We start from the raw sequence: 23,884 nt of genomic DNA, 5'->3' as shown, positions 1-23,884 counted from the left end.
CAACGTGACATTTGTTCCATCCTTCTGCGGTCTGTGCCATTATCTGGCAACCCCAGAAAAAAAAATCCTAAACCCGTCCCTCTCAAAGAGAACGTAATCATGGCGAAAAGGTGAGGTAAGAGAAAAAAATTATTCAGAATACAGGGAATTTAACCCAAAATGGAGAAACAATTTTTTTTTCAATGCAAAGAAAAGATTGTCTCATCTGTCGGTGGCGATATTCAAAGAATACAATCTGCGGAGACACTACGAATCCCGTCACGACAACAAGTACGATTTTTTGCATGGGCAAATGAGAGCAGACAAACTGTCAACGCTAAAAAGAGGAACGTTAGCTCAGCAAAATACATATGTACGCCAAGCACAGGTGAACCTGCCATCTGGTCGGGCTAGCTTTCGGTTTGCTCAACTGATAGCAAGCAGCGATAAGGAGAGTTTGTCAAGAAATGCATGAATGCTGTCGCGGAGGTGGTGTGTCCCGAGAAGAAAGACGTCTTTAATATGTCAATATTAAAGACAATATGAGTGTATCAAAAAAGGTTATTTGATTTTGTGTGGGTTTCTGGGAAACTACATTTTTACGACTAGGTACTCTAGCAGTCACACTTTTGCTGTTACAAACTGACCCCTACCGCCCCATCAGAGAAGTGAAAAGTTATGTGGCCCTCACAGGAAAAGGTTTGGGGACAACTGCTCTAAATTGTCCCTAGGTGTGAGTGTGAGCACCGATGTCGAAGTGTGCCCTGGAAGCGTTTGGTGGAAGCGACCTATGAATTTGTACACAGCCATTAAGCCTGTCCAAATAACCCACACCCAGCCCCCCCACGCTTTATGCGGTCCACAGAGGCTACAAGAGGAGGAGCCTTTCAAGTACCTGTGTGTACTACAAAAAAAAAAAATGCAGGAGTAGATTTTAGTGACCATTTTATTTCAAAATCTTGTTTTGAAATCCGTTTTTTAGATTGACCGTCTCACACTGGTGGTGAGAAATTGGGGATGTAACCAATGATAAGGGATGGAAAAATTAGGCCATCTTTCCCTGAAGGCTAAGAGAAAAGAAATGACTATATCCACGTCATGTTTATTTTTTCCCACGATACACATGTGGAAACTGTGTGTTGGCCACAGAAATGTCAAACCTGAGGGGTTGTCACAGGAATGAAGGAGTTGACGGGTGAATACAGTATAATGTCATATCATTACAACAAATGTAACTGTGCTGTCAAATTTGGGGTGGGCACGTCTTATTAGAAATGCACGGCACTGAACATCGAAAAATGAAAATCTTCACCGTAATCAGGAAATATACACAATATCCAAGACTGTTTACACTGAAATATAAGAAGTGCAACATCGTAGGTACAGTGTTAGGAACAGAAGGAAATGGTCAATGTCTATCTGCGGAATATACAAACATGCATCTCATCTCTCATGTTATATGACAACGTTTTAGTGTGAGAAGCCAAACTGAAAAGATAAAAAAAAAATTGATATATGAGAAGAACACAGTCATAACTTATGAGAATAAAGTTGCAAGGTGTGTGCTGGTTTATCTGGACCAGGCAAACATTTCCAAAACTACCACGTAAAGGTCACTGTTCTAACAATAATCTTATGTCGACGAGAATATTTTATTTTTGGAGGAGAATCACTACATTGCTCATATTAACTCAGTGAACCAACAAATTGCTCCTCTTCTATCCATTTCCGCTTGTACAGTTAATTTATTAAAATCATTTTTTTTCCAGCTTCCGTCCCAATTCACACCAATATCCTCAAACTATTTATTGAAAGGTCATGAGTATTCATTCCTTACATGAGCACAAAGAAACCTGGACCTTAATGGGTGTAATTTCCCAATGAACCTAAAATGCACTTAAACCTTCACAAGTGAACAGCAACATAAAAATAAAAAATGGACTGCACATGCTGAACTGTTCAGTGTTTCAGTACTTTTTTCCCCCAGCTTGTTGTTTTGTAATTGGGGTCTGATCAGACATCTTGTTCTAATGCCTTTCTGTGACTCTTCCAGTCTCTGTCTCAATGTCACAACCTGGTGAAGACACTCTTTGACACTATGTGCCAGTGATTCCCAGCGCGCGAGGAGATCATCAGGTTTGCCACGGCAAATGATATAATTTCACTTCAAATAATTTATTTACAGCAGATAATGTACCTTTGCTTATCTATCTATGCCAGCAACAGGCAAAACAATAAAACACTCTTCCACTAAATGGTAGAAGATATACATTCCTAGAGGTTCTCTCTCAAGGTCCGCACATTGGGAGACGGCTGTTATTTTATAGTTCTAGATCGAAAAATGTCTTTAAGGAGAATTGACCGCGAAACAGACTTTTTAGGCTTGTTCTCTTTAAATATCAATTGAAATTGCAACATGAAACGCATTGCTCTATTCATAGATCAAACACCTGCTGTGTGCTGTGGCTTCGCAGGGCACACAAATGCATCTGTTCATTTTTTTTCATTTCATTTTTCTACAAAATTGACATTGTCTCTTTCCAGGACTAACAACAGATTAGCCCAGCAGTTTGAAGATCGGTGTTACCATAGCAACCAGTCAGGGTCTGTACCCCCAAAGAGCCGGGTTGGTGAAGGGCGAGTAGGGGCACTTGCTGTGACAGACGCACGAGTGGATCACCATGACCGCTCGCTGTCGCAGCGTGCCGGCGGGGCAGCGAAAAGTCACGTCGGCGGTGGAGGTGTGGAACGGCGTGCAGCAGCGAGAGTCGTTGCAACCGCCGCAGTATCGCAGCCGGAAGATGCGCGTGCTGCTGCAGCCGTGATGGACCAGCCGAACGGGCTCGGGTGACATGTAGCTGACCGTGCACCGGCCCTGCTGCTCCCGTTGCTGAAATGTCACAAAAGGACAGACCGCAATCAATCAGTCTAGCATGGAAGCCATCTCAAATCAAAATCTTAATTGAACCAGAAAATAAAAACCCGAGAGACCTAGGTCTCCCTTTCAAGGGTAATCTGGCCAAGAAGGCAGATTATTGTACAATGTATTGATCCCTCTATGTGTTCACATTAAACTTTTTTGTTAATCATCTCACAAGATACATTAGTAAACATGCCTCAAAATGTACATTGTACAATGGACATACACCTGTCTCCTTCTGTAGGTGTACATTTTTTTTTTTTGGGGTGTGGGGTTTTTGGCACAGTGTGGATTGTTATCGAGTGGTTAGCATGTCTAGCTCACAGTGCAGAGATGCAGGGTTCAATTACGGGTTCGGCCTGCCTGTGTGGTGTTTGCATGTTCTCCCCGTGCCTGCGTGGGTTTTCTCCCGGTACTCCGGTTTCCTACCACTTTCCAAAAACATGCATGGCAGGTTGATGAAACGCTCTAAATTGTCCCAAGGTGTGAATGTTGAGCGCGGATGGTTGTTCGTCAATGTGTGCCACAGGCAACCAGTTCAGGAGTGTACCTCGCCTACTGTCGAAAGACAGCTGGGATAGGCTCCATGACACTTGTGAGGATAAGCGGATTAGAAAATGGATCGATGGATGAGTTCATCCTTCAAACTCACCATGTGTCCACTTGGTATGGGGAGATGCGCGTGGCAGGGTCGCACTTTACAAAGGCGAGTCTCCATTTGCAGCTTGCAGGCCGGATTGCGGTTGGACACTCGCGTGGAGATGCCGGCCCCGCAGCTCTGGGAACAGGCGCTCCACTGGGTGCTGCGCTCTGTGCAGACAGAGGCGACCGGCAACGGGGGCGGTGGTTGCGGAGCGTCTGCTCTCATGGCTGGCACGAAAATCAGAGACAAAAGATACAAAAACACAAGGGAAGTGAAATAATGTTGGAGATTTGATCCTTGCTAATTATTGGCCACCAAAATGGTGCCCATGGGCACCAGGAAGCCCCAGGTACAAGTTCGAACTGATCAAGTGCGGTAAGGTAATATGAATCATTTTGTGTAATATTGCCCACCCCTTATCCCTATACCCTTTGGAACAGATTTGTAAGGGTCCCCTTCTCAAAAGGTAGTGCTCCAGTGGCATGATTAAAATGTGGAAAACAGACCTATATGTCACCTCTCTTCCTCAAAAATAATCTAATGATATTGATTCTTTCAACACATTTTAATCGTGTATATCCAAATCTTTCATTGAACGCTCATACACAAGTTGCCCTTCCCACAACATAATAATACGTATTTTCCACACTATAAGGCGAACCGTCAATGAATGGCCTATTTTAAAACTGTTTTCATATACAGGGCACGCTGCATTACAAGGTGCATAGGATGGAAGCTACAAAAGTGGCTGCAGTTGCGTTATGCATCCATCCATCCATAACGCAACTGCTAAAGGGAATTCAATACAATACAGCTTTATTTTTATAGAGCTTCCACAACCGCTGCAGCTGATGAAGGTTGGGAAACAGAGAGAGAAAGTGACATTTCAAACTACAACCCCCAAAATGTTGCCAAACTCCAAATTCTTGTGGCATTGGAGCAAAACCTCCTATTTAACAAACAGGTGGGAGACTTTCACCTATGTAACACTGCACATGGAGCAGAGATTAGCTCATTTTCCAGCACGTGAAGGTATTCCATGAAACTCACTCCCCCTTAATATTTCCTGTGGTACATGTTTTCGTCATTTCTGGCCAAATATTAGCAAAGTCCTCCCCGGTGGCTCCATGATTGTTCGTCCATATGGCGACACCGTGCCTGGTCATGTCTGCGAGTTTTTAACTGGCTGCGTCAGGCCAAAGCCAAGCCACATTTCATTGGGGAGAAAGGCGCAAACAGTTCTTTTAATAGCACTTCCTAGCAACAAGCAGCTGTGTAAAATGACACACGAGTGGATGTTACTCTTCTGTGAGTGAGAAAGAGAGACAGCGCCACAGAGAAGGGAAATGAAGCCATTACAAAAACATTTGAAACGCCAAACGGTGTCTGACTACGTTCAAGGGACTACAAGCAAGAGAACATTTTTGTTCTTGAATATCTGCTTCATATTATGGCTTGTGCATGTTAGTTTTAAAGGAACTACTGATTGAAGTGAAAACACAAAGACAAATCTTCCAGGGTGACTGCATGACTGCATCCGTGGAGAAGTAAACACCAAGCCACAGAGTATTGAATCTGAGTCACCAGAGTGATGTACGGGTAATTGAGCTTGATGAGCGCTTGGAAGTTGAGGTCACAAATTACACCTCCCTCTTTTCTGCTCTGAGTTGAGGATGAATAATCTCAATTTGGTCCAATATGTGGCAACATTATGTCTAATTCTTAACAGTCTCCACGATTGCAGTGTTTTTGGACCTTGAATGAACTGAATCATTCATTTTACTATATATTCGAAAAATCCCGTGGCACAACAACAAACAAATATGTCCCAAAAAGTCAACTGAAATCATGATATTGACGGTTGAATGCTTTGCTACTATTCTGTTGGGTGAATGGCAACAGGTTCTGCCATCTCGTGGAAAAGCATTGAATTGTTCTGCTTATCGCGATACAATGCTAGCATAGATAGATGAACACAAGATACATGAAGACACATGACATTACATTAACATACATTATTAGCAATCCTCAAATGAATGACAAAGTGAAACTGATAAAGAGCCTCCGGCCATGAAGTTTGGCCTACAGCAGACTCTTTGAGTGTTCATTTTTGTGTTTGCTTATTGTTGGCCCACACTGTTCAATTAATGCTTGGAAAGTTCACAGGCAACTGTGACTCAAAGTTTTTTTTCATTTTACTCAAATGATGTGGTAATTACATTTTGGCTGGCGATAGAATGGAACTGGAAAAACTAAGTAGAATGAAGCTCCTCAACTCACTTCAGCACCAAGAAGCCACCAAATACACCGAAAGCAATAATGTTACTGCTTTGGAAATGTGCAAATAATGGGGACAAAATCATCATTTGTGCATGCAGGGCTAATTTGTGGGATGTTTTTGGTGATGTGCGGGGAGATTTTTCAGCAAATAACAGTAGGCTCCAAAACAAAAAAAAACCCAAAATCCTCAAATAATCAAATTCAAGAATGGCGTTGACTGGAATGCGTTTACCTGAGATGGCGTCTTGAAGCACAGAGTTGTCCAGGTTTTCACACAGCCACTCCTTGCAGCATTTCCCCGGTAGCCGAACATGTTGCGGATGAGGACAATCGGCAGTGGGGAGGCGGAAATTCAGGGGACACGCGGGCACGCAGCTGACGCCGCCGCCTCTGCAGTGGCAGTGGACGTCACACGTGGGCTGAAAGGATTGGCCGTCGTGGTAGCTGATGCCATTGACTTTGCAGGTCAGGTCTTCCTGAGCTAAAAGGCACAATTGGCTTCAAGGTTATTTATTTCCAACAAATAATGTGTCTTTGTTCATCTGTCTCTACCATTGACATAGCATTTAAGGACAGAACAATTAAATGCTCGTTCACTAGATGGCAGAAGGTGCAATTAACCTTTGCAGGCACTTATATGCAGAGTCTGACCGTAAACACTTTTGTCCCGCCTCCATTGCGGGGTTTAGGTTTCACATTATTTTCTGCCTCGACAGCAAAAATGACACAGTGTGAATACAGAGACGCATAGGTGTGCATTTTAGTCTGCGCGTACAACCTGCCGGGAATAAACAAGCCGAGGTAAACAAACTGAAACGCAGCGCAGACCCACACTTTTCGAGTGAGGAGGAAACAGACTGCTTTATCGGTGTGTGATATGAATATCATGTTTTCTTGAAAGTAGAAGGTAACAAGCGGAAAAGAAGTTGCATCATGACATCATCGGCATATCGCCTGTTTAGATCGGGATATTCTAATTGATCACAAATACCATGTGCTCAGCAGTAACTCTGTCTGCCCACGCATGTAATAAGGTTATCGCCAATATTTTAGAAACCAAAATGTTGACCTTAACTCTAATAATGATTGCACGTAAATGTAGTCAGTGAAAATCTGCAATATCGAAGAACACTTTACAGTACGTCATTTTTAATTAAGCTCTTTAAACACATATAAACACATGTAATATAATATGTTGAGAGAGAAAGCACAATGTGTAACACCCAAATATTGTACAGACAGTGTACTGATCCCGTTATGTGTACTCCCTGGAAGGGTGAGCATAAATGAACAGTAGCCCAACTTTAATTCAGGGGATTTAATGTCTCCTTCAAATATCATCGACAAATGACTAAGAATGAAACTGAAAAGACCACACAATATTGGAATACACTATATTTGCAGGGATACAAACATCAAGCGTCAAGTGCAAGACGTTGGCAGGGGATCAATGTCGTGAAAATCTTTAAGTCCAAATGGAACTAAAGTGTGCCTTCAAGCGTGTCCTCAAGTGACTTCACATATATGTGAAATCAGTCAAATTTATAATGGCCTCACCCTATTTTTATTACATAAATGGATCTGAATTTCAGTGCAATGATTTCCATGTTTAATTCATGTGGTGACAAATTCTCACAATGTACTTTATTCTTATGTCAAAACAATGTTCCCAATTAGAATTATGAATTAAATGAAAAGGTCTTTATTCCATTCTGGCCTCCCAAAAACAGCATAATTGTTTTTTAATAAAGGAAGCACAATCGTAAAATATTCATATGAAAACATGATAAAACATAATAAAAGCGAATGTAAACATCGTTGTGTGTAATTAAGTTTAAAGTCACACATACACTGGAGTACATTAGTGTATTGGTGTGAAAAAAATAGGAAGGAACCTCCATTGGCCAGGAGCGGAAACGTTTCAGAGGAGTTGCTTAATTGTATTGCATACGGGGGTTGGATTATTGTGACGCATCGGTTAAACGATATTTTTACCAACCCTAATTTTTTTTTTTTTCCAGACCGGTTGGCATTAGAGGATGAAACACGAGTGGATTTTCACTCCTGTCCCATCCCAAAAAAATAAAACCCAGTGACAAACCGTTGGACCCCAAAATGTATTGTTAAAGGAGCTACTCACCGACGCACTCCCCGGGGCCACCAGGCAAACTGGCGCTGTAGTCGCACGTCAGCCCCTGCTGGCCGTCGCACAGGAACTTCTCAGTGCACGGTTGGCCCTGCTGCCGCGCACACACCATACAGCACCGGCAGCCGTCCGCCACTAGGGGAACTCCAGGGGGGCACTGAGGAGCAGACTGGGGGCAGATGCACGGCCCGTCACACAACTGACACAACACCTGCAAGAACAAAAAGACACAAAGGCTTCTGATCAAAATACCATAGAGAAAGACGGAAGAAAACATCAAACTGTCTCCACCGCTTCATGTTCGGGAGACAAACCACAACACTTATGCATATATTTGCGGTGGGAATTAAAGAAATACAAATACTTTGTTATTGTAGTGAATTTGATTTCTCAAGTGTCTTTACTTAAGTACAGTGGTGCCTTGAGTGCCTCTACTGATGGCATTTTTGAGATACGAGCCATAACTTGATCAATTTTTTGGTCTTGAAATATGAGTGAAATTCAGACTTCAGACTCCCGCCTCTAGAGCAGGCGTGTCCAAAGTCCGGCCGGCGGGCCAAATCCGGCCCGCGGTCGAATTTCATCCGGCCCTCGGCCCCTGTCATAAAATCAGTGCCGTCTGGCCCGCAGGTTGGGCGCAATGGAACACGTGTTGCATTGACTGAGGTCTCGTAGACTGGTGAGTGATGTTTCATAGAGTACTGCTTCCCTCTAGTGGCTAAATGAGTAATAGCATTTAGAGACTAGATGGCATCACTCACGAGTTAACAAGACATCACTCCGTGTTTATATTGACTGATATGGCATATTTCAAATGATCCTTGCAGTTGTGGATATGTGTATTGCTTGTTCATTTCCCTGTTGTTCGAGTCAAAGGTTTTGTGACTATTGAAAAGTCATGGTGATACATTTTATGTTTCAAATCAATCAATTTGCACTCAGGAGACTTCTGTTTAAGAAAAAGTCAAGTGAATAAGCAGTTGCATGTGATATACCTGTTTCAAATGAACCAAAAGAAATTCTTAAGATTGTTGAAATTAAAATAAAAATGGAAATGTGAAACAGACTGGCTTACTAAAATTTGTTGAACAATATTGTTGTTCAATGTAAAGAATGTCAGCCAAGGTCGGCCCCCCGACATTTTACCACATAAAATCTGGCCCCCTTGGCAAAAAGTTTGGACACCCCTGCTCTAGAGGGTGGCAGCAAACATCACATCAACTCACATTGCCTTCCTTGCAGTGGAAGGATAATATCAGTTGATGGCACTAATGTACCATGAAGCTGTTTGGCCAACTGTCCATAGATGTCACAGAAGAAGAACAGAGAGGGCAAAGCATTCGATAGTTGTGTTATGCATTCACTATGTGAGGAGCAGCCACAGATGCACTTTTACCGGTAATTCCCTTTTCGAAGAAATGGTAACAAAATTCAGTAAAAACAAGCAAATTATCAGACGACTTGGTGATGGCCTCAGCTGACACCACCATTTCATAGCCAGCCAACTCCACATTCATATTCACTGACATCACTCGAAATCCCAGGGGACCTTTTAAAAGCATGCATACATTCAACTTCACAGATACTACAGTGTAGAATACGAGGATGGTGACCCCAAGTAGACAAAATTAAGACCGGCACCTAGCATGCATATATGTTGGCCTTACTGTCTATGCGTGAAGCTTCGAAATATACAGTATATACTGTACATAATAAATTAAATATTTTGCTTGCTGCTTTGCGCATTTCGTCTGTTGTGGGGCTATTCTGGAACATACAATAAACCTGAAAGACTCGTTTTATCCTGGGAGCTCCCTTTATGATGCTTGCCCCATGAGGTGACATCTGCACTCTGCATCACAACATTCTGGTGCAAAGTGCCTTTTTGTTATTTGGGACCATGCAACTAGACACACAAGACACACATTCTATCACAAAATGACACTTAGTGAACATCAAATCATTCCCAATATAAAAAAACAGCTTGGAAAGAACTTAATCACTAAATAAACTATTCCTTTTATTCAAATACATGATTACGACCGGTTTGTCTAAACAACAACCACCCACTGGCCCCCAAAGGAAAAAAAAAAACACACACACACAGGTCGAACGGAGCACATACATCCTCATTCATTCATAAGTTGAAGCCTCTGAATGACTATACAAAATGCACTAGTAACTTTTGGCGCCCTCTAGTCTGAAATGTTTCTTTACAACAACATAACAGAGCCATAAGGGGTCATTGCAAAAACGCTGAGCCGGAAATTATTTTTGTTTTATTGTTGTTTACGTGTACATTGGAATTATTGTATTACTCCTCTCTGCTTAAGAAACTGAAAAATAGGTTTCGTTTGATTCTTACAAATGAGCTACGCCCATCGTTGCGGTAAATAGCGTAATTTGTTCTACATTGGTTTCGGTGAGGCTGCAAGACGGCCAGTGCGGAATGTCAGTGGTCGTCATGAAGCAAACACCGGAAAATACAGCCAGATGTTAGAAGAGCTGCTAGGCTTCATCAGCATTGTTCCTCTCCCCTCTTGGCAGCTTGGCTAAAAATGACTTTTTTAAAGCAAAAAATACAATGAAATGAATTCAGGAAACAGAGAGGGAAATAAATAGTAGCAGACATGCTGTTAATGGCAAGTTGAAATTTCCCTTTGAATACATCAGTGTCATTTCGTCCACAACAACCATATTTGAGGCTCACCTGCGAGGCCACAGCGAGCAGCAGCAGGGTCAAAGCTGTCACACAGTCACACAGCGATCGGTCCATGAGGGCAAAAGTCTACGTTCGTCTCGGGTCTGCGAATGTCTCCGGGCTTTGTCTGTCTCGCCCCTCTGGCCAGCTGCTGACATTTATAAAGTCTGCACTCTGATGTCATGCCGCCGCGATGACTACTGTGTAAACAGCCACTGGAGCACCATCACAAATGTTTCGCATTCCTCCTCCTCGCTGCCTCTTTCCACTTCCACCCAAGTTCCCTCCCTCTCTTTCCAGCTGTGTGATCTTCCAGCTTATGAAATGAGGGGAGACACGGGTACGATGACGATTCCGGTCTAATTGGCGGGGGAATTCATTATGTGGATGTTTTTACACCAGCCAGTCGCACACACTTTTTCCACTACTCCATTCTTCAAATGAGCCAGACGTAAACGAGATTGGATCTGTGTCTTTCATCTGCTTTCCACGATGAGGCTGCAGGCCATCAGCATCATCTTGCCTCTCGGGAGAAAATATATACTTGATAAAAACAGAATGATCACATAATTGCATGATTTAAAATAATCAAGTTCCTTCAAATGCTGCTCATTCTGGTGTATGCGCTCTTGCCACCTGGGAGCAGTGGCAAGACATACGTGTACTGGAGACTCAGCCCCTCTCTTTGCTTCTCAGTACAGCAGTAATATTAGTTGTTCTTTGCAGAGGATAAGTAATATGCAGTTACATATACAGTATATACATACACACATATACACACACACACACACACACGTGCGTATGAGTGAGTATTCTTATATTATCTTTCCACATTTGTAGTAGCCCATGTGCCTATGGAGTTTACCATTTTGTTCGCATTCAGGTAGCGCAAGCTGTGTGGTTGTTTTAAATATAGAACTTTTCATCTCTCTATTTTATGTTTAGCTTGACAATAACCTTCAGCTGAGAGCAACAAACAGTTTGGGGCCTTTTTTTTTTTTTTTCGAAAAGTCTGCCAAAACTGCTGCTTGTTGTGAAGTGAGTTGAGTCGCTGCCAACATACAGTGCTCATGTCTCAAGTTTGCACTTGCAAGTCAGAGCAAAAAAAAAAACAAACAAACATTCACACCCACAAGCATACCATCACTGAGTCGGAACTGATCCCGCGCTGGCCGCATACAAGTCAGGGAAGTGCACCGCGACATCATCAGTGAATGTCAAAAATCTGTCCTTGCAAAGACAAATAGATTGAAGGTATTAAAAAATAGAATTGTATTTAATAACAACTAATACAATGAAGAGTGGCACGCTAGTCGACCGTTTAGCATGTCCACATCACAGTGCGCAGACCGTGGGTTCGAATCCGGCCCCGGCCATCCCATGTGGCGTTTCCATCTTCACCCCGTGCCTTTGTTTGTTTTCCAATTGCTGTACTCCAATTTCCTCCCACATTCCAAAAACGTGCATGGTATGTTAATTGTTCACTCTAAATTGTCGTTCAATGTGATTCTAAGTGTGAATGATTGTTTGTCTATGTGTGCCCTGCAATTGGCTGGCAACCATTTCAGAGAGTACCCAGTCGTCTGCCCGAAGACGGCTGGGATAGGCCCCAGCAGGCCTGCGACCCTCATGATGAAATGCAGTTTGGATAATGGTGGGATAATACAATGAATGAACATTAGATAGCAGAGGTACATTCAAGCAAGTAGGTCATTTGGCAAAAAACTGTGAACCCATTTACAATTCCTCAACACTCTATAAAGGTCTATTTAAAAAAGAAATCACCTTGACCACCCACAGTATTGATGTCAGGATGATGTCATCGCTTGAATGTACACAATATGTACAATGTTCACAAATGCAGTCAAGTCAAAATAACAAGGTTTTCTGGGTGGGCAGTGACGACACGACTAATAAACAGAACCAGACGGACTGAGTGAGAAGCATCAAGAGTATGTGTGCGTACGTGTGTGTGTGGGCTCCAGGTGAGTGTAGCGTTACCGCAGGCTTCCAGTGGTGAATTCTTGAAAAACTGTTCTTTTTCTTTCCTTCCACCTTCATGATCGACAAGTGACTGCACACATTCAATTGTAAATGTCACCACTGCTTGGTTTCAAAAGGGGTAGACAGAGAACGCAAAAGTCGACAGAAATAGACCGTAACAGAAAGAAAAAACAACTTCCAGGACATACTGCATGTTGGTGGAAAGAGAACGAGAAAAAAAAATGGGACCTAAAAGCAACGACAAAGGACAACGTGTCATCTTATTGTGCCAATCGATTGCTGTGCCATATTTTTACTGTTGGAGGAATGGAAAGCACAAAAGCATTCTCAAAAGCCAACAGCATAAACACCTAAGTCAGGGCTTTGAGAGGAGACAAAGTAAGAACACAAACGACAACAGAAAAATCAACACTTGGCAAAATCTGCCTTTGGAGGTGAAAATAAATACTTTGTGTGTTTGGATTTGGTGGTTTGGTGCCCGTTGAACCTTTGCAAGTAACATTCCACCCTGTTGACTCTGAAAAGTACATTTTGTGCACCTCCAACATTTGAAGGCTCCCAGTATTCCGGTTGGTCAGTTTGTGGTTTCCGAGTGGTGCCAAGAAGCCATAACTGATTTGGGACTTTGTGACTCAACGCAAACAGACGCATTTAACGGACAGCGGAGGACACAAGGGGCGGACGCCGAGCGTCTCTGAGACCATGAGGGCTGCCTGACGTTTTGGCACTCGCTGGTGCTTTCACGCAGGGATCCTCCAGACCAGGCACAGGTCCCAACCCACAGCCTTCCATGACAGCATTTTTCAAAAATGCTCCTTTTGTTATGTCAGCCCACCTGGACAACTTTTACAGCATTTACTGTAATAAGTTCTGCAGCTTTCTGGTCATTACGTTTGCCAATATTGACCAGTCTTTCCTGGACTTCATTGAGCCAAAGCCACATATTTTACACAAGAAAAAAAAAATCTCACAGCACTCTGCCACAAAAAAATGTCCCGAAAGATATACTTTGGTACCTGAGATACAAGCCATCCCTTGGCAGTTTTTTTTTGGTCTTGAGATATAAAGACAAATTCAGTATACGATTGGACTTCAGACCACCACCACTAGATGGCAACATCAAACATCACAACGTCCGACTACTGTCATTTCACATTGGTATTCTTGTAGTTGAAGGACAACATCAAATGGTGGCACAATGCAATAGACCCAACAGATGGACAATTCATTCAGTACAGTTGTGTTTTACGCTCACAATTTTCCGCGTTTGCAGGTAATGTGCAGAGCAAATGTTGTAAGTATGCTTTTACACACTATGATACCATACAATGCAATGTCTTGCGAAAAATTAAAAACACGTTTAAAAAAAGAATGCTGGTGTTTTTGTAGGGTCTAGAACAGATTAATTGCATTTCTACTCATTTCAATGGGGAAAGATGATTTGGGATGCAAGCGTGGTCACGGGACAAATCAAACTTCTATATCAAGGCACCACTGGAAAGAACTTTTCACCATGAGGTCACACGTTCTTCTGGGTGGCAAAAGCTGATTGTATGAATGGTGAACTCTTTTTGATTGCCATAGTTTGAATGTGCAAAATGTCAGTTAAAAAAGGTCGTGAGGTCAATCAAGTCCTTTGAATGGCGATGCAACACTCAAAGGCTTGCAAATGAATAGAAACAAATGCTCTATTTGACACGATGTTGTGCTGCCATTTTCTAGCAGGCTACCTATCATGTTTGAGTGATGGTAAACTGTGACGTTAGCTTATCACTTGTTGTGCGTTTTAAAATGAGGAATGTCGTTAGACGCCGTTGTGTCTTCATTCTGTGAGTGGCAGACCATGCCTTTTGCCATCCTATTTCTGTCAGCTTGATTGCAAAGATAACCAGTGAATTCAAGTTGATTTTTGGAGCTGCTCCCGAGTTTTGAGGTAGCCACTTCACAATAGGAAGTGCATAAAAACGCTGACTGGGTAACCAGTTTGGTGCAAATTAAACAACATTAAAAAAAAAGAAACCTGTCTTTTTTTCCTTCCTAAAAAGGGCAGATTGTGTTGAAATGGAGATTTGCAACTATAAACAAGAAGACTTGTCAAGTACTTCAGTTCAAGTCAAAATTGAGTTGTGTCTCTTGGATACCAAGTCAAAGTCGAGTCTTTCCAGTCTTTTGGCAAGTCACAAGTCCTCAACACAGCAATTGTTGAGTCTGACTCAAGTCAAGTCATCTTACTTGAGTTCCCCCATCTCTGGCTATATCCACTTTTTGTCACATTTTTATGAGGTGGCGTGTGGTGATGTTTTGTTGTAATTGTAAAAAAATTGTGGCAGCTCCAAAAGTTGGGGAAACAGGGTTTTACATTGCGATGCTCCGATGGAAGAATTGTTTTTTGTTTTTTTAGGAGGGAGGAGGTTGATGATTATTGTGGCCAAAAGAACGGTCCCGCAGCCGTTCTTTTTCTCCCCCGTTTGACATGTACATGAATTCCATTTATGATGTCGCATTGACTCACGATTCCAGAAAGGTTTGAAGAGAGGATGGTCATCGCTGCATCAACAAGCAGAGACTGCTCGAGGTCATTGACTGGACTCTCCAAATCCGTCTGCCTCCATTCTTCCAACACCCACCATGTCAAATTCTTTCCTCTTACAACAACAATTTCTTTTTTTTTCCTCTGATCAACATCCTCTCTGGAAGGGCAGGGACCAGTGACTAGACGCATGGAATGACCGCATGAGGACATTTTAAGTCCCTCATTAAACAAAAATGTAGAGAAAGGAGCTCTGTCTGAAAGGCACTAGAAATCCAGGTGAAACTCTTCATGCTGACGTTGTCCCACAGTAGCATGGCAGCTCCTGGCTTGAATGGACATCAGTGGGCCACCACTTCAAGCAGACTGCTTTTTTCCCTCCCTTTTACACTTCAAACAGAATGAGTGATCAAACTGAGAATTTTATCAATACAAATTAATTGGCTGATGAATAAGCATTTGTGCTCCACAGTTTCTGCCTAGTAACAAGTGCACAGCAAGCGGTGACTTGAAAAAAAAATGCAGGCATGGAAAAAATGAAGAGACTGTCATGCTTTCTTCAAATGGTGATTGTTAATATATTATAGTGAAGAATAGAGAGCAAAGAAATCACATACTGTATTATTGGCCGTTGCCGTGAATCTAAAAATATAGCTCAGGTGTTGATCCTGTTTCCACTCTCTACATCTTAAGTGAAGCCCCACTTGTGCGGAATGTAGCTGACTGGACATGATTTGGAGCGGTGCACACTTGTATATGCAAGGTCCAGAGGTGATAGTGCATGGTCAGGGCACAAACCAAGCAGAAAGTCAAAGCAACTTCCTGGAGACCTTTGAGACAAAATTCCTTGTGGGAGTGTGAAATTCAAATGATTTCTTTCGTCATTTGAAACAACATTCACTGTCCGTGCAGGCCTTTTAAGGGCAAAATCATTTCAACTTTAATGTCACGGATTCCTATGTGTTAGTTTCCAACAAAATACAAAACATTTTTGTAACTGGGGAAAAAGATGTGTGGAACATTTCTTTCTTTGTTTAGTTATGTAGTCATAAAGTCTCAAAGTGGAAAAGTATGAAGAGATAAGTGCTCAAACAGCTGGAAAACAAGGCACGCTTCCGTAAGAAACGTCGGAAAGGTTTCCGTGTACGTAATTCCAGTTGAATGTTTTTGTGCAGGAATAACGTTACTGGTGGCAGCTGCAGACAATAATGTGTAGAGTGCTTTAGTTTTTTTTTTTTAACTCATTTTTTAGACAGGGTGATTTTGTGGGGATGAAATTCGATGGAAATAAAAATTAATAAATACTTTTTGTAACTATTTGCTTTAAGAAAAAAAACAGGAATGCATTGCGTCTAGTCTAACAGTTGAAAAACAAAAATCCAAAGTTGATGATGACAAACTTGGCTGAATGTTTTTGTTTTGTTTCCATCCATCCATCCATCATCTACCGCTTATCCGGGGCCGGGTCGCGGGGGCAACAGCTTTAGCAGGGAAGCCCAGACTTCCCTCTCCCTAGCCACTTCTTCTAGCTCTCCCCGGGGGATCCCGAGGCGTTCCCAGGCCAGCTGGGTGACATAGTCTCTCCAGCGTGTCCTGGGTCTTCCTCTGGGTCTCCTCCCGGTGGGACATGACCGGAACACCTCACCAGGGAGGCGCTCAGGAGGCATCCGAATCAGATGCCCAAGCCACCTCATCTGGCTCCTCTCGATGTGGAGGAGAAGCGGCTCGACTCTGAGCCCCTCCCGGATGACTGAGCTTCTCACCTTATCTCTAAGGGAGAGCCCGGACACCCTGCGAAGAAAACTCATTTCAGCCGCTTGTATCCGGGATCTCGTTCTTTCGGTCACGACCCATAGCTCGTGACCATAGGTGAGGGTTGGGACGTATATCGACCGGTAAATTGAGAGCTTCGCCTTTTGGCTCAGCTCCTTCTTCACCACGACAGACCGATACATATCTTGGGGTCTTGTTCACGAGTTTTGTTTCCTCCTCTCCAAAAAAATGGTACGTGAAGTTCCAGTCATTCCAGCTGGACATTGTGAAAATTCCACCAGGCTGCTGCAGCAACGTCGAGGAGAACATCAACTTCCTGATGTACACGTGGGTCAAGGACCTCGAGGTCATGGCCGTGCGGAGAGACGGCGAGGGCAGCAGATGGCCTCCATTCATACGATATCCTCACCACAACATTACTCAGACTGTATCTTCTGCTTACGCCGTTTTTATGTACTGTAATTCTATTAATAACACTTGTACAAATCACATTTTTCTAATTTTACCATTTTTGATTCTGCTTTGGTGCAATACGTGTGATTGTTTCCCGCGCTGAGAGAGCCACGCTTGAAGTCCTGGTTTCAAATAGTTATTGATGATTTCGAATTTTAGGCATGCATAGTAAAGCCAATCAAAAGACAAATAGACTCATTTCATGGCAGTCCAGAGAAAATGGCATCAGAAAAACACATTTCTTCAGCTTGAACAGTGCTAATGACTTCAATTCTGCCACAGCTTAGTTGTTAGAACTCATTAAGAAATGGGCTTTCACTTGTATAACGCTTTTCCACTGACAAGGTGCTCAAAACACTTCCACACTGACACCTCATCCACTTACTGATGACAGCATCAGGAGCAACTCGGTGGTCAGTGTCTCACTCAAGGAAACATTGACATGCTCGCAGGAGCCAGGCATGGACCCCACGACTTGTGGGCAATGAGACGATCACCCTCCCACTGAGCAAATGGTTATGGCCCTCGAAAAGACATTACTTGCACAACGCTAAAGAAAGCTTCTTGAAATGAGTTGCCCTTCAAAGTCTGCGGATTCAAGTGCACAAGTGGTCCGATATTACTCATGAAACCTCTTGTCTTCATGCATTTATAAGAGGAGTAAAGATATGCATTGATCCGCCACTGACCAATTCAGACGCATCTCTGAAATAACAGCGTCTACTTTGGTGTCAGCTATTGTGGGAATGCAAAAAAGATGTATCTCTCTGTGTATTGTAATAACGTGGGGCTCCTCCCCTAATTGCTTTAAAGCTAAAGACGTCTTGAGTGACACAAGGACTGCTACAAAAAGTGCATCTCGTCTTATATAGATTCAACAAACACAAAAGGAAAATGTCTTTTCAGAATGTCAATTCTTATTAGAATTTCAAAATAAAAAATAATTTTGACTGTTTAATAAGTAATATTCTAATTACTTGAAATCGTAACTTTTGGTGTTTTGTTATATGTAGGCTATAATCATCAACATTCTAAAAATAAATGATGAAATATTGCACTGTGTGTATTGAATCTGTGAACAGAGTTTCATATGAACTAACCTTCTGAAATCAAGTTTTCCACGGAACTGTCATTTTTTAGATGCTTCTGTATACATGGAAAAAAAAAAAAGAACAAGACGGACTTTTGTGTGTGTGTGCGTGCAACAGAACTGGGAAATCCCCATGCATATGAAGCAGTGGCGGATGCTGGTCTGTCAAGGAGGGGGAGCTCAATTTTGGCCGATATCATAAAATGTGTCCGTTTATTTATACGTGAATTATACTCTGTTCCTTTTCAAAAAAATTATCTGTGACCCTGTCATACCAACAGGTCACCTTTTCCAGGGACTTAACTAGTGTCTTACAACTACAACAAAACCCACCAGAAATAAAAGACTAATTAGTCGCTAGTCGTTTTCAACAAAGAGTGTTGCTAAACTGATTAGAGGTCTCCATTTCAATTTAGAACAGAGAGAAAATTGAAAGATGTTCCCACGGATGCCTACATCAAAAGATCGGTGATTGGCTCATTGTGATGTCAATCAAACTGGATCAGATAGATCATCCAATTTGATGCAGAAAAGCTAAGCGTCTGGTACCCGCCCACTGCCATCCAGTCACAGAGACATCGAGCGTCCGTGGGCGGGACAAAACCAGCTTGTATCCAATGACTTGTCGCCGTTCAACGCATTGAGACAACCTACTCTGAACTCTCGAGACACTCAGCGTCTGGGCAGTAGACGCTCAGCTGACGCTCAGCTGACGCTCAGCTGAAGCTCAGCATCCACCTTTGAAGCACAGCGAAGCTGCGAGAGTGAATGAGAAGGGAGTCGCGACGTAACCCATACCTGTCAACTTTTCGGAGCGCCAACCTGTATAAACTACCAAAAAAAAAAAATCCTTATAAAGAGCAAAAAATCCGTATAACATCCCAAAGCATTTTATATGTCAAAATATCGGCAGAAAAAAACCCACGAAATCTCCATAATACAATGTCCGTTGTATAATAAAAGTTACCGGAAATGAAAGCATTCGAGTAGACTAGCACCATTTCTGGGCAAAAGCAAACGGAAATACCCGTTAGGGGGCTTTCAGGAGCTGAACATTTGTCAAATTGTGAGTGATTTTATTTTCCCAAATCAAATGGAAAATAACTTCACACAAGACATATAAATATGTACACAACACATAAATTGGAGCGGAAGTTGGGAAAATTGTAGCCCACAGAATGAACATAGTAAATAATAACAAATAACACAAAATTCACACGCATGATACAAGTACAATTAACCCAATTTAGGAGTTTTTCGAGATGAGAGCCATTGCTTGGCTGCTGCTTGGAGTTGTGACCAGACGCATGGATATCCGAATGGCTGTATTATGGTGCCCCCTGGTGGCCAAGCTGTACACACCAGAAGAAGGCCCACTGAAAAGCAGTCTAACTTTAGCTTATGAAGGATAATTCTATCCATCCATCCATTTTCCAAACCGCTTGATCCTCACTAGGGTCGCGGGGCGTGCTGGAGCCTATCTCAGCCGTCTTCGGGCAGTAGGCGGGGGACACCCTGAATCAGTTGCCAGCCAATCGCAGGGGACACAGAGACAATTTAGAGTGTTTAAGAACACACATTAAGAACATATGAAAAACAACAATTCGGGGTGGCATTTGAGGGGGGCTGGAGTAAGTTAGCCAAATGTGGCCACAAATTCACATTTTGCACACATGTTATATCCACATTGTGGTCACAATTATTATTTTTTTCGCTGGGTCTGAGGCTCTGTAAATATGTCCAGAATGGCTGAACAAAGCAATGCAGGCTGATATTCAGATAAATCTCTGATTGTGCAAGGCAAACAGTGACGCACCGGAGGCTTACGACTAACTATGTTTACCGCTGACGTGGACATTTTTACAACCACACATCTCGGTACTGATAAGGGATTTATGACTTGTTAAGAGTCCTTCTTCGAGTGTATCTCATGAATGTCCTCACACTGCACTATGCTTGCGCAGAGTTCAATGTATATGCAAGGCAAAATGGTTTTGTAGACTTCCGATTTCATTCTGCTGCCATCATGAGTTACATCATCAATAAAGACCAGTGAGGCCATTACAGGAGTAATGTGCAAGCCCAAGCCATGACCAAGCCATTGCCTCCACAATCTATAAACTGTGGGGCAAAATCCTTGTAAATGACCACTCTTCAGGAAATACTTCTATTTCTGTCATGCAGAGGTGGAACTACGTGGTCAGCACTCCCTAGCCACCCCACTGGCCACATCTGAATGCATACTCTAAATCCCTCTTCCTCAACTGGCGGACCGCGATCCACGACCGGACCGCGATCCACGACCGGACCGCCGACCTCCTCTGTCCGGACCTCCTCTGTCCGGACCTCCTCTGTCCGGACCCTCGGCAAATTGTATAAAATAATAATTTATAAAGTGATTTTTAAGTTATACATTTTATATTTGTGGACTATAATCTGCGCATTACCGCGATCGCTTGTTAAAATTATCCGTTGTATTCTTTGCGTGCACTAACAGATGCAATGCAGAGGACCGCGGCAGCGCGACTTTGTGTGTATAATGTTTGACTGACTGGAGACCCTGGTTGAGCAGGGCATGTCGGCGATAACGATGCGCTGATTGGCTCCTCTGAACTGAAGGTGTGTCCATACATATGCGTCAGCATATACGAGGCGCTGATTGGCTCCTCTGAATTTAAGGTGTGACTATACATAAGCGTCAGCACGCGTCTATCCCAATACACACGCATTCAAAATAGTTCATTGTGGCCGGAAAAAGACGCATGCGCAACGCCACAGTGTGCTCAGCTTCAGTCCAGGAGAGCCGCACACACAATTAAGACGAAGGTTTCGATTGTGTGCAGTTTTGCTCCCATCTACCAGGGGGTCTTTGCAGCTGTTTAACAGCAGAACAGGTAAATAAACGTCACAATGGCGTCCTCTAAAATTGCTTCAAAGAGAAAGGTGGACAGTAAAAATCGGCGTTTCAATGAAGAATCGACTGACAACTATGCTTTCATTCTACCTCTGTCCAGCACCAAGCCGCTGTGTCTAATATGCCTAAAGACGGTAGCTCTGGTCAAGAGTCAAAATATTAAACGCCACTATGTGACAGAGCACAGCTCTTTTAAAGACTGAGTTCTTGCCACTCGTTTACAAAAGGAAATGAGGGATTGATTTGTTTGTTAAAGGAAATGGATATGTTGATGTATCTTCTTAGCAGGCACAACTTAACAAAATAAAAGAGTTCCTGTGCCTCAACAAAATACCTCTCATTATTTGCTGCGTACTGGCCGAGTGAATAATTGTTATTTTATATATGCCCATACTAAATGGGCATATAGCCCTCCTCCCTATGACCGCCATGCACGGGACCGGACCTTGGTCTTAATAAAAAAAAAGTGGACCTCCAGCATTTCTAGTTGAGGACCACTGCTCTAAATGATTTTATCTTGAGTAGAGGACATTACATTACATTTTCACAGTTGATGCCAATTTGAGCAAATGACATGGTACCGAAGTCATTGTTTTTCATCACATTCACAATCATGGTTTTATGAAATGAAACGCACATTTATAGCAATCTTGCCCAACACATTCAAAAACCAACAAAGAAACAACATCTTGAATTGTGAAGAGTAAAGATATTTTTGTTTAATTGTGCTTTCTAGATATGATGTGAATGAATGAGCCATTGATCACAGTATGCAAAATGGCGTTGGCCGTCGCTGACAACTGATCACTCTGATTGGGCTGGTAGCTTGTGAATCGGCGCATGAAACAGAAGTAGAATATGACGTAGAACACAAAAGCAAAGCCACGGCAAAGGAAATGGCATTGTCTCGTACAGCAGTGCCCAATACATCGATCGCGACCGACTGGTAACTCGCGGATTGGTCCCAAGTCGATCGCGAGGGGTGTAGAGGTAAAAAACAAACAAACAAATGTAAGTTGAGGGGTTCGTTGTTTTTCAGTGGATGCCTCTTCTTTGCGAATGACAGATAGAGAGATGGAATTGGAATCATTCAATGCAGTTTAATAAAAGGAGAAAAAGAAAAAATAAACGTCTGCACTGCAGCACGTCAGAGAACACACCTCCGTAACTAAAATCACTTCCTGCTTCTCTTACTTTAACAGCCAATCAGAACCTATCAACATAAAAAATGTCTAAGCAATTATTAAACTACAAAATATAGTTTAGGGATGCTTAACATGAAATAATGTGATGCTCAAACATAAAATGATAATTAATAATATAACATAAGCTTACACAAACAAAAAAACTACGCAAAATATTTGTGCGCCTGTGTGAGTGTTATTATTGTTACATAAAGTTGTGTTACGGTACACATTCTCAATCAATCTCAATTTCACAAGTTTTAAGAAATAAAACAAAATAAAAAAGGAGGTCAACTTTAACCTACGGTGTCACGTGACCGCTATCAACTTCGGTCAGCAGTCTGCAATTGTAGCTTGCCATCAGAGCTGTTGTGCTATATCTTTTATTGGTTTTATTATTTTCATTCAGAGTTTGTTTTATGTACAATTCACGGAGGGCACTGGCAAAGAATGGGAATCTGGAGTGAATTTTAAAATGGCATACGTGAGCTACGTTAATGAACATGCTGCAAAAGTGTATCCCATGCCCCTGTGTCAAGTCTCGACGAACGTAGGCAGCGATTTCTTTTTCACCACAAACTATTGTGCCTACTTTATTTTTCTGTTTCATTCATCTCAGGGGCCGCTAAAGCTGTTGCTCATCATGGCATGTGTGTGCCATAACGGGTCGATCATGGGAGGTTGGTTGATCGTAAAGTAGATCTTTGGTCAAAAAAGGTTGGGCACCCCTGGTCTCGCAAATGAAACTCAGCAAAACATTGCATTCTACTTAGGTTCCTGCTTGATTATGTGTGCAATAGGCATTGTTCTGCATATGTGTGAATTTTATTTCATGAAAGCCTGACTGTGGATGGGATGATATGCAAGCATGCATAAGTGTCTCTTGCCATCCAAATTTACAAATACCCCCCCCCAAAAAAAAATCACAAAAAAATCAATTTACCATATTAGTCCTGTGCCACTGATGGAAATTTTCAGATTAACTCAGTGTAGTTAGAAGATGATATAGTTTTAAGTCTGAATTTCTATCCTGTTTTTTTTTCATAAATCAACTTTTCTGTTGAAATGTCAATTTTACTCACCCCTGGAAGCAAGTAGTGTCTTCTTTTTGAAGGCTAAAAACCCTAATTGACTTACTTTGCCTGGTTCCTCAATGGTTCTGCCTTGGGCTTTGCTGACCAGTGCAATTTCGCCCCCCGGAAGTAGGTGTGGCGTCATGTTGAATAGTCACAGCAGCGTGGCGTGCAGCACCGTCACAAAGGCGTGT

At 42.4% G+C, this 23,884-nt stretch overlaps 1 protein-coding gene across 4 annotated transcripts; it reads right to left on the bottom strand.

Annotated features, from left to right (window-relative positions):
* Positions 1 to 909: 909 nt before the first annotated feature.
* ccn5 (cellular communication network factor 5) lies at positions 910 to 23,883 on the bottom strand. Of its 4 annotated transcripts, XM_052058167.1 has the most exons (7): positions 23,700 to 23,761; positions 11,811 to 11,894; positions 10,679 to 11,192; positions 7,963 to 8,179; positions 6,055 to 6,303; positions 3,552 to 3,769; positions 910 to 2,869 (listed from the first exon to the last, which is right to left on the bottom strand). In XM_052058167.1, the coding sequence occupies exons 3-7, from the start codon at positions 10,742 to 10,744 to the stop codon at positions 2,579 to 2,581; spliced, it is 1,041 nt and encodes a 346-aa protein (XP_051914127.1). In that variant the 5' UTR covers positions 10,745 to 11,192; positions 11,811 to 11,894; positions 23,700 to 23,761; the 3' UTR covers positions 910 to 2,578. The 4 variants fall into 4 exon arrangements, with proteins under 4 accessions (XP_051914127.1, XP_051914126.1, XP_051914125.1 ...); XM_052058166.1 differs by lacking the exon at positions 23,700 to 23,761 and having other exon boundaries at positions 11,811 to 12,391; XM_052058165.1 differs by lacking the exons at positions 10,679 to 11,192; positions 11,811 to 11,894 and having other exon boundaries at positions 23,755 to 23,883.
* Position 23,884: the final 1 nt, after the last annotated feature.

The sequence above is a fragment of the Hippocampus zosterae genome, chromosome 2 (genome assembly GCF_025434085.1).
Source record: "Hippocampus zosterae strain Florida chromosome 2, ASM2543408v3, whole genome shotgun sequence".
Taxonomy (NCBI): domain Eukaryota; kingdom Metazoa; phylum Chordata; class Actinopteri; order Syngnathiformes; family Syngnathidae; genus Hippocampus; species Hippocampus zosterae.
This window is presented reverse-complemented; position numbering and strand designations above follow the sequence as displayed.

What these genes read in the sequence shown, in the direction of transcription:
- ccn5 (XM_052058165.1), bottom strand. Translation starts at nt 23,835, where the DNA reads ATGACGCCACACCTACTTCCGGGGGGCGAAATTGCACTGGTCAGCAAA. An exon ending in CCATTGAGGAACCAGGCAAA is followed by an intron (nt 8,180 to 23,754) that starts GTAAGTCAATTA and finishes TTGTTCTTGCAG; the next exon opens with GTGTTGTGTCAGTTGTGTGA. An exon ending in GCTTCAAGACGCCATCTCAG is followed by an intron (nt 3,770 to 6,054) that starts GTAAACGCATTC and finishes TTTTCGTGCCAG; the next exon opens with CCATGAGAGCAGACGCTCCG.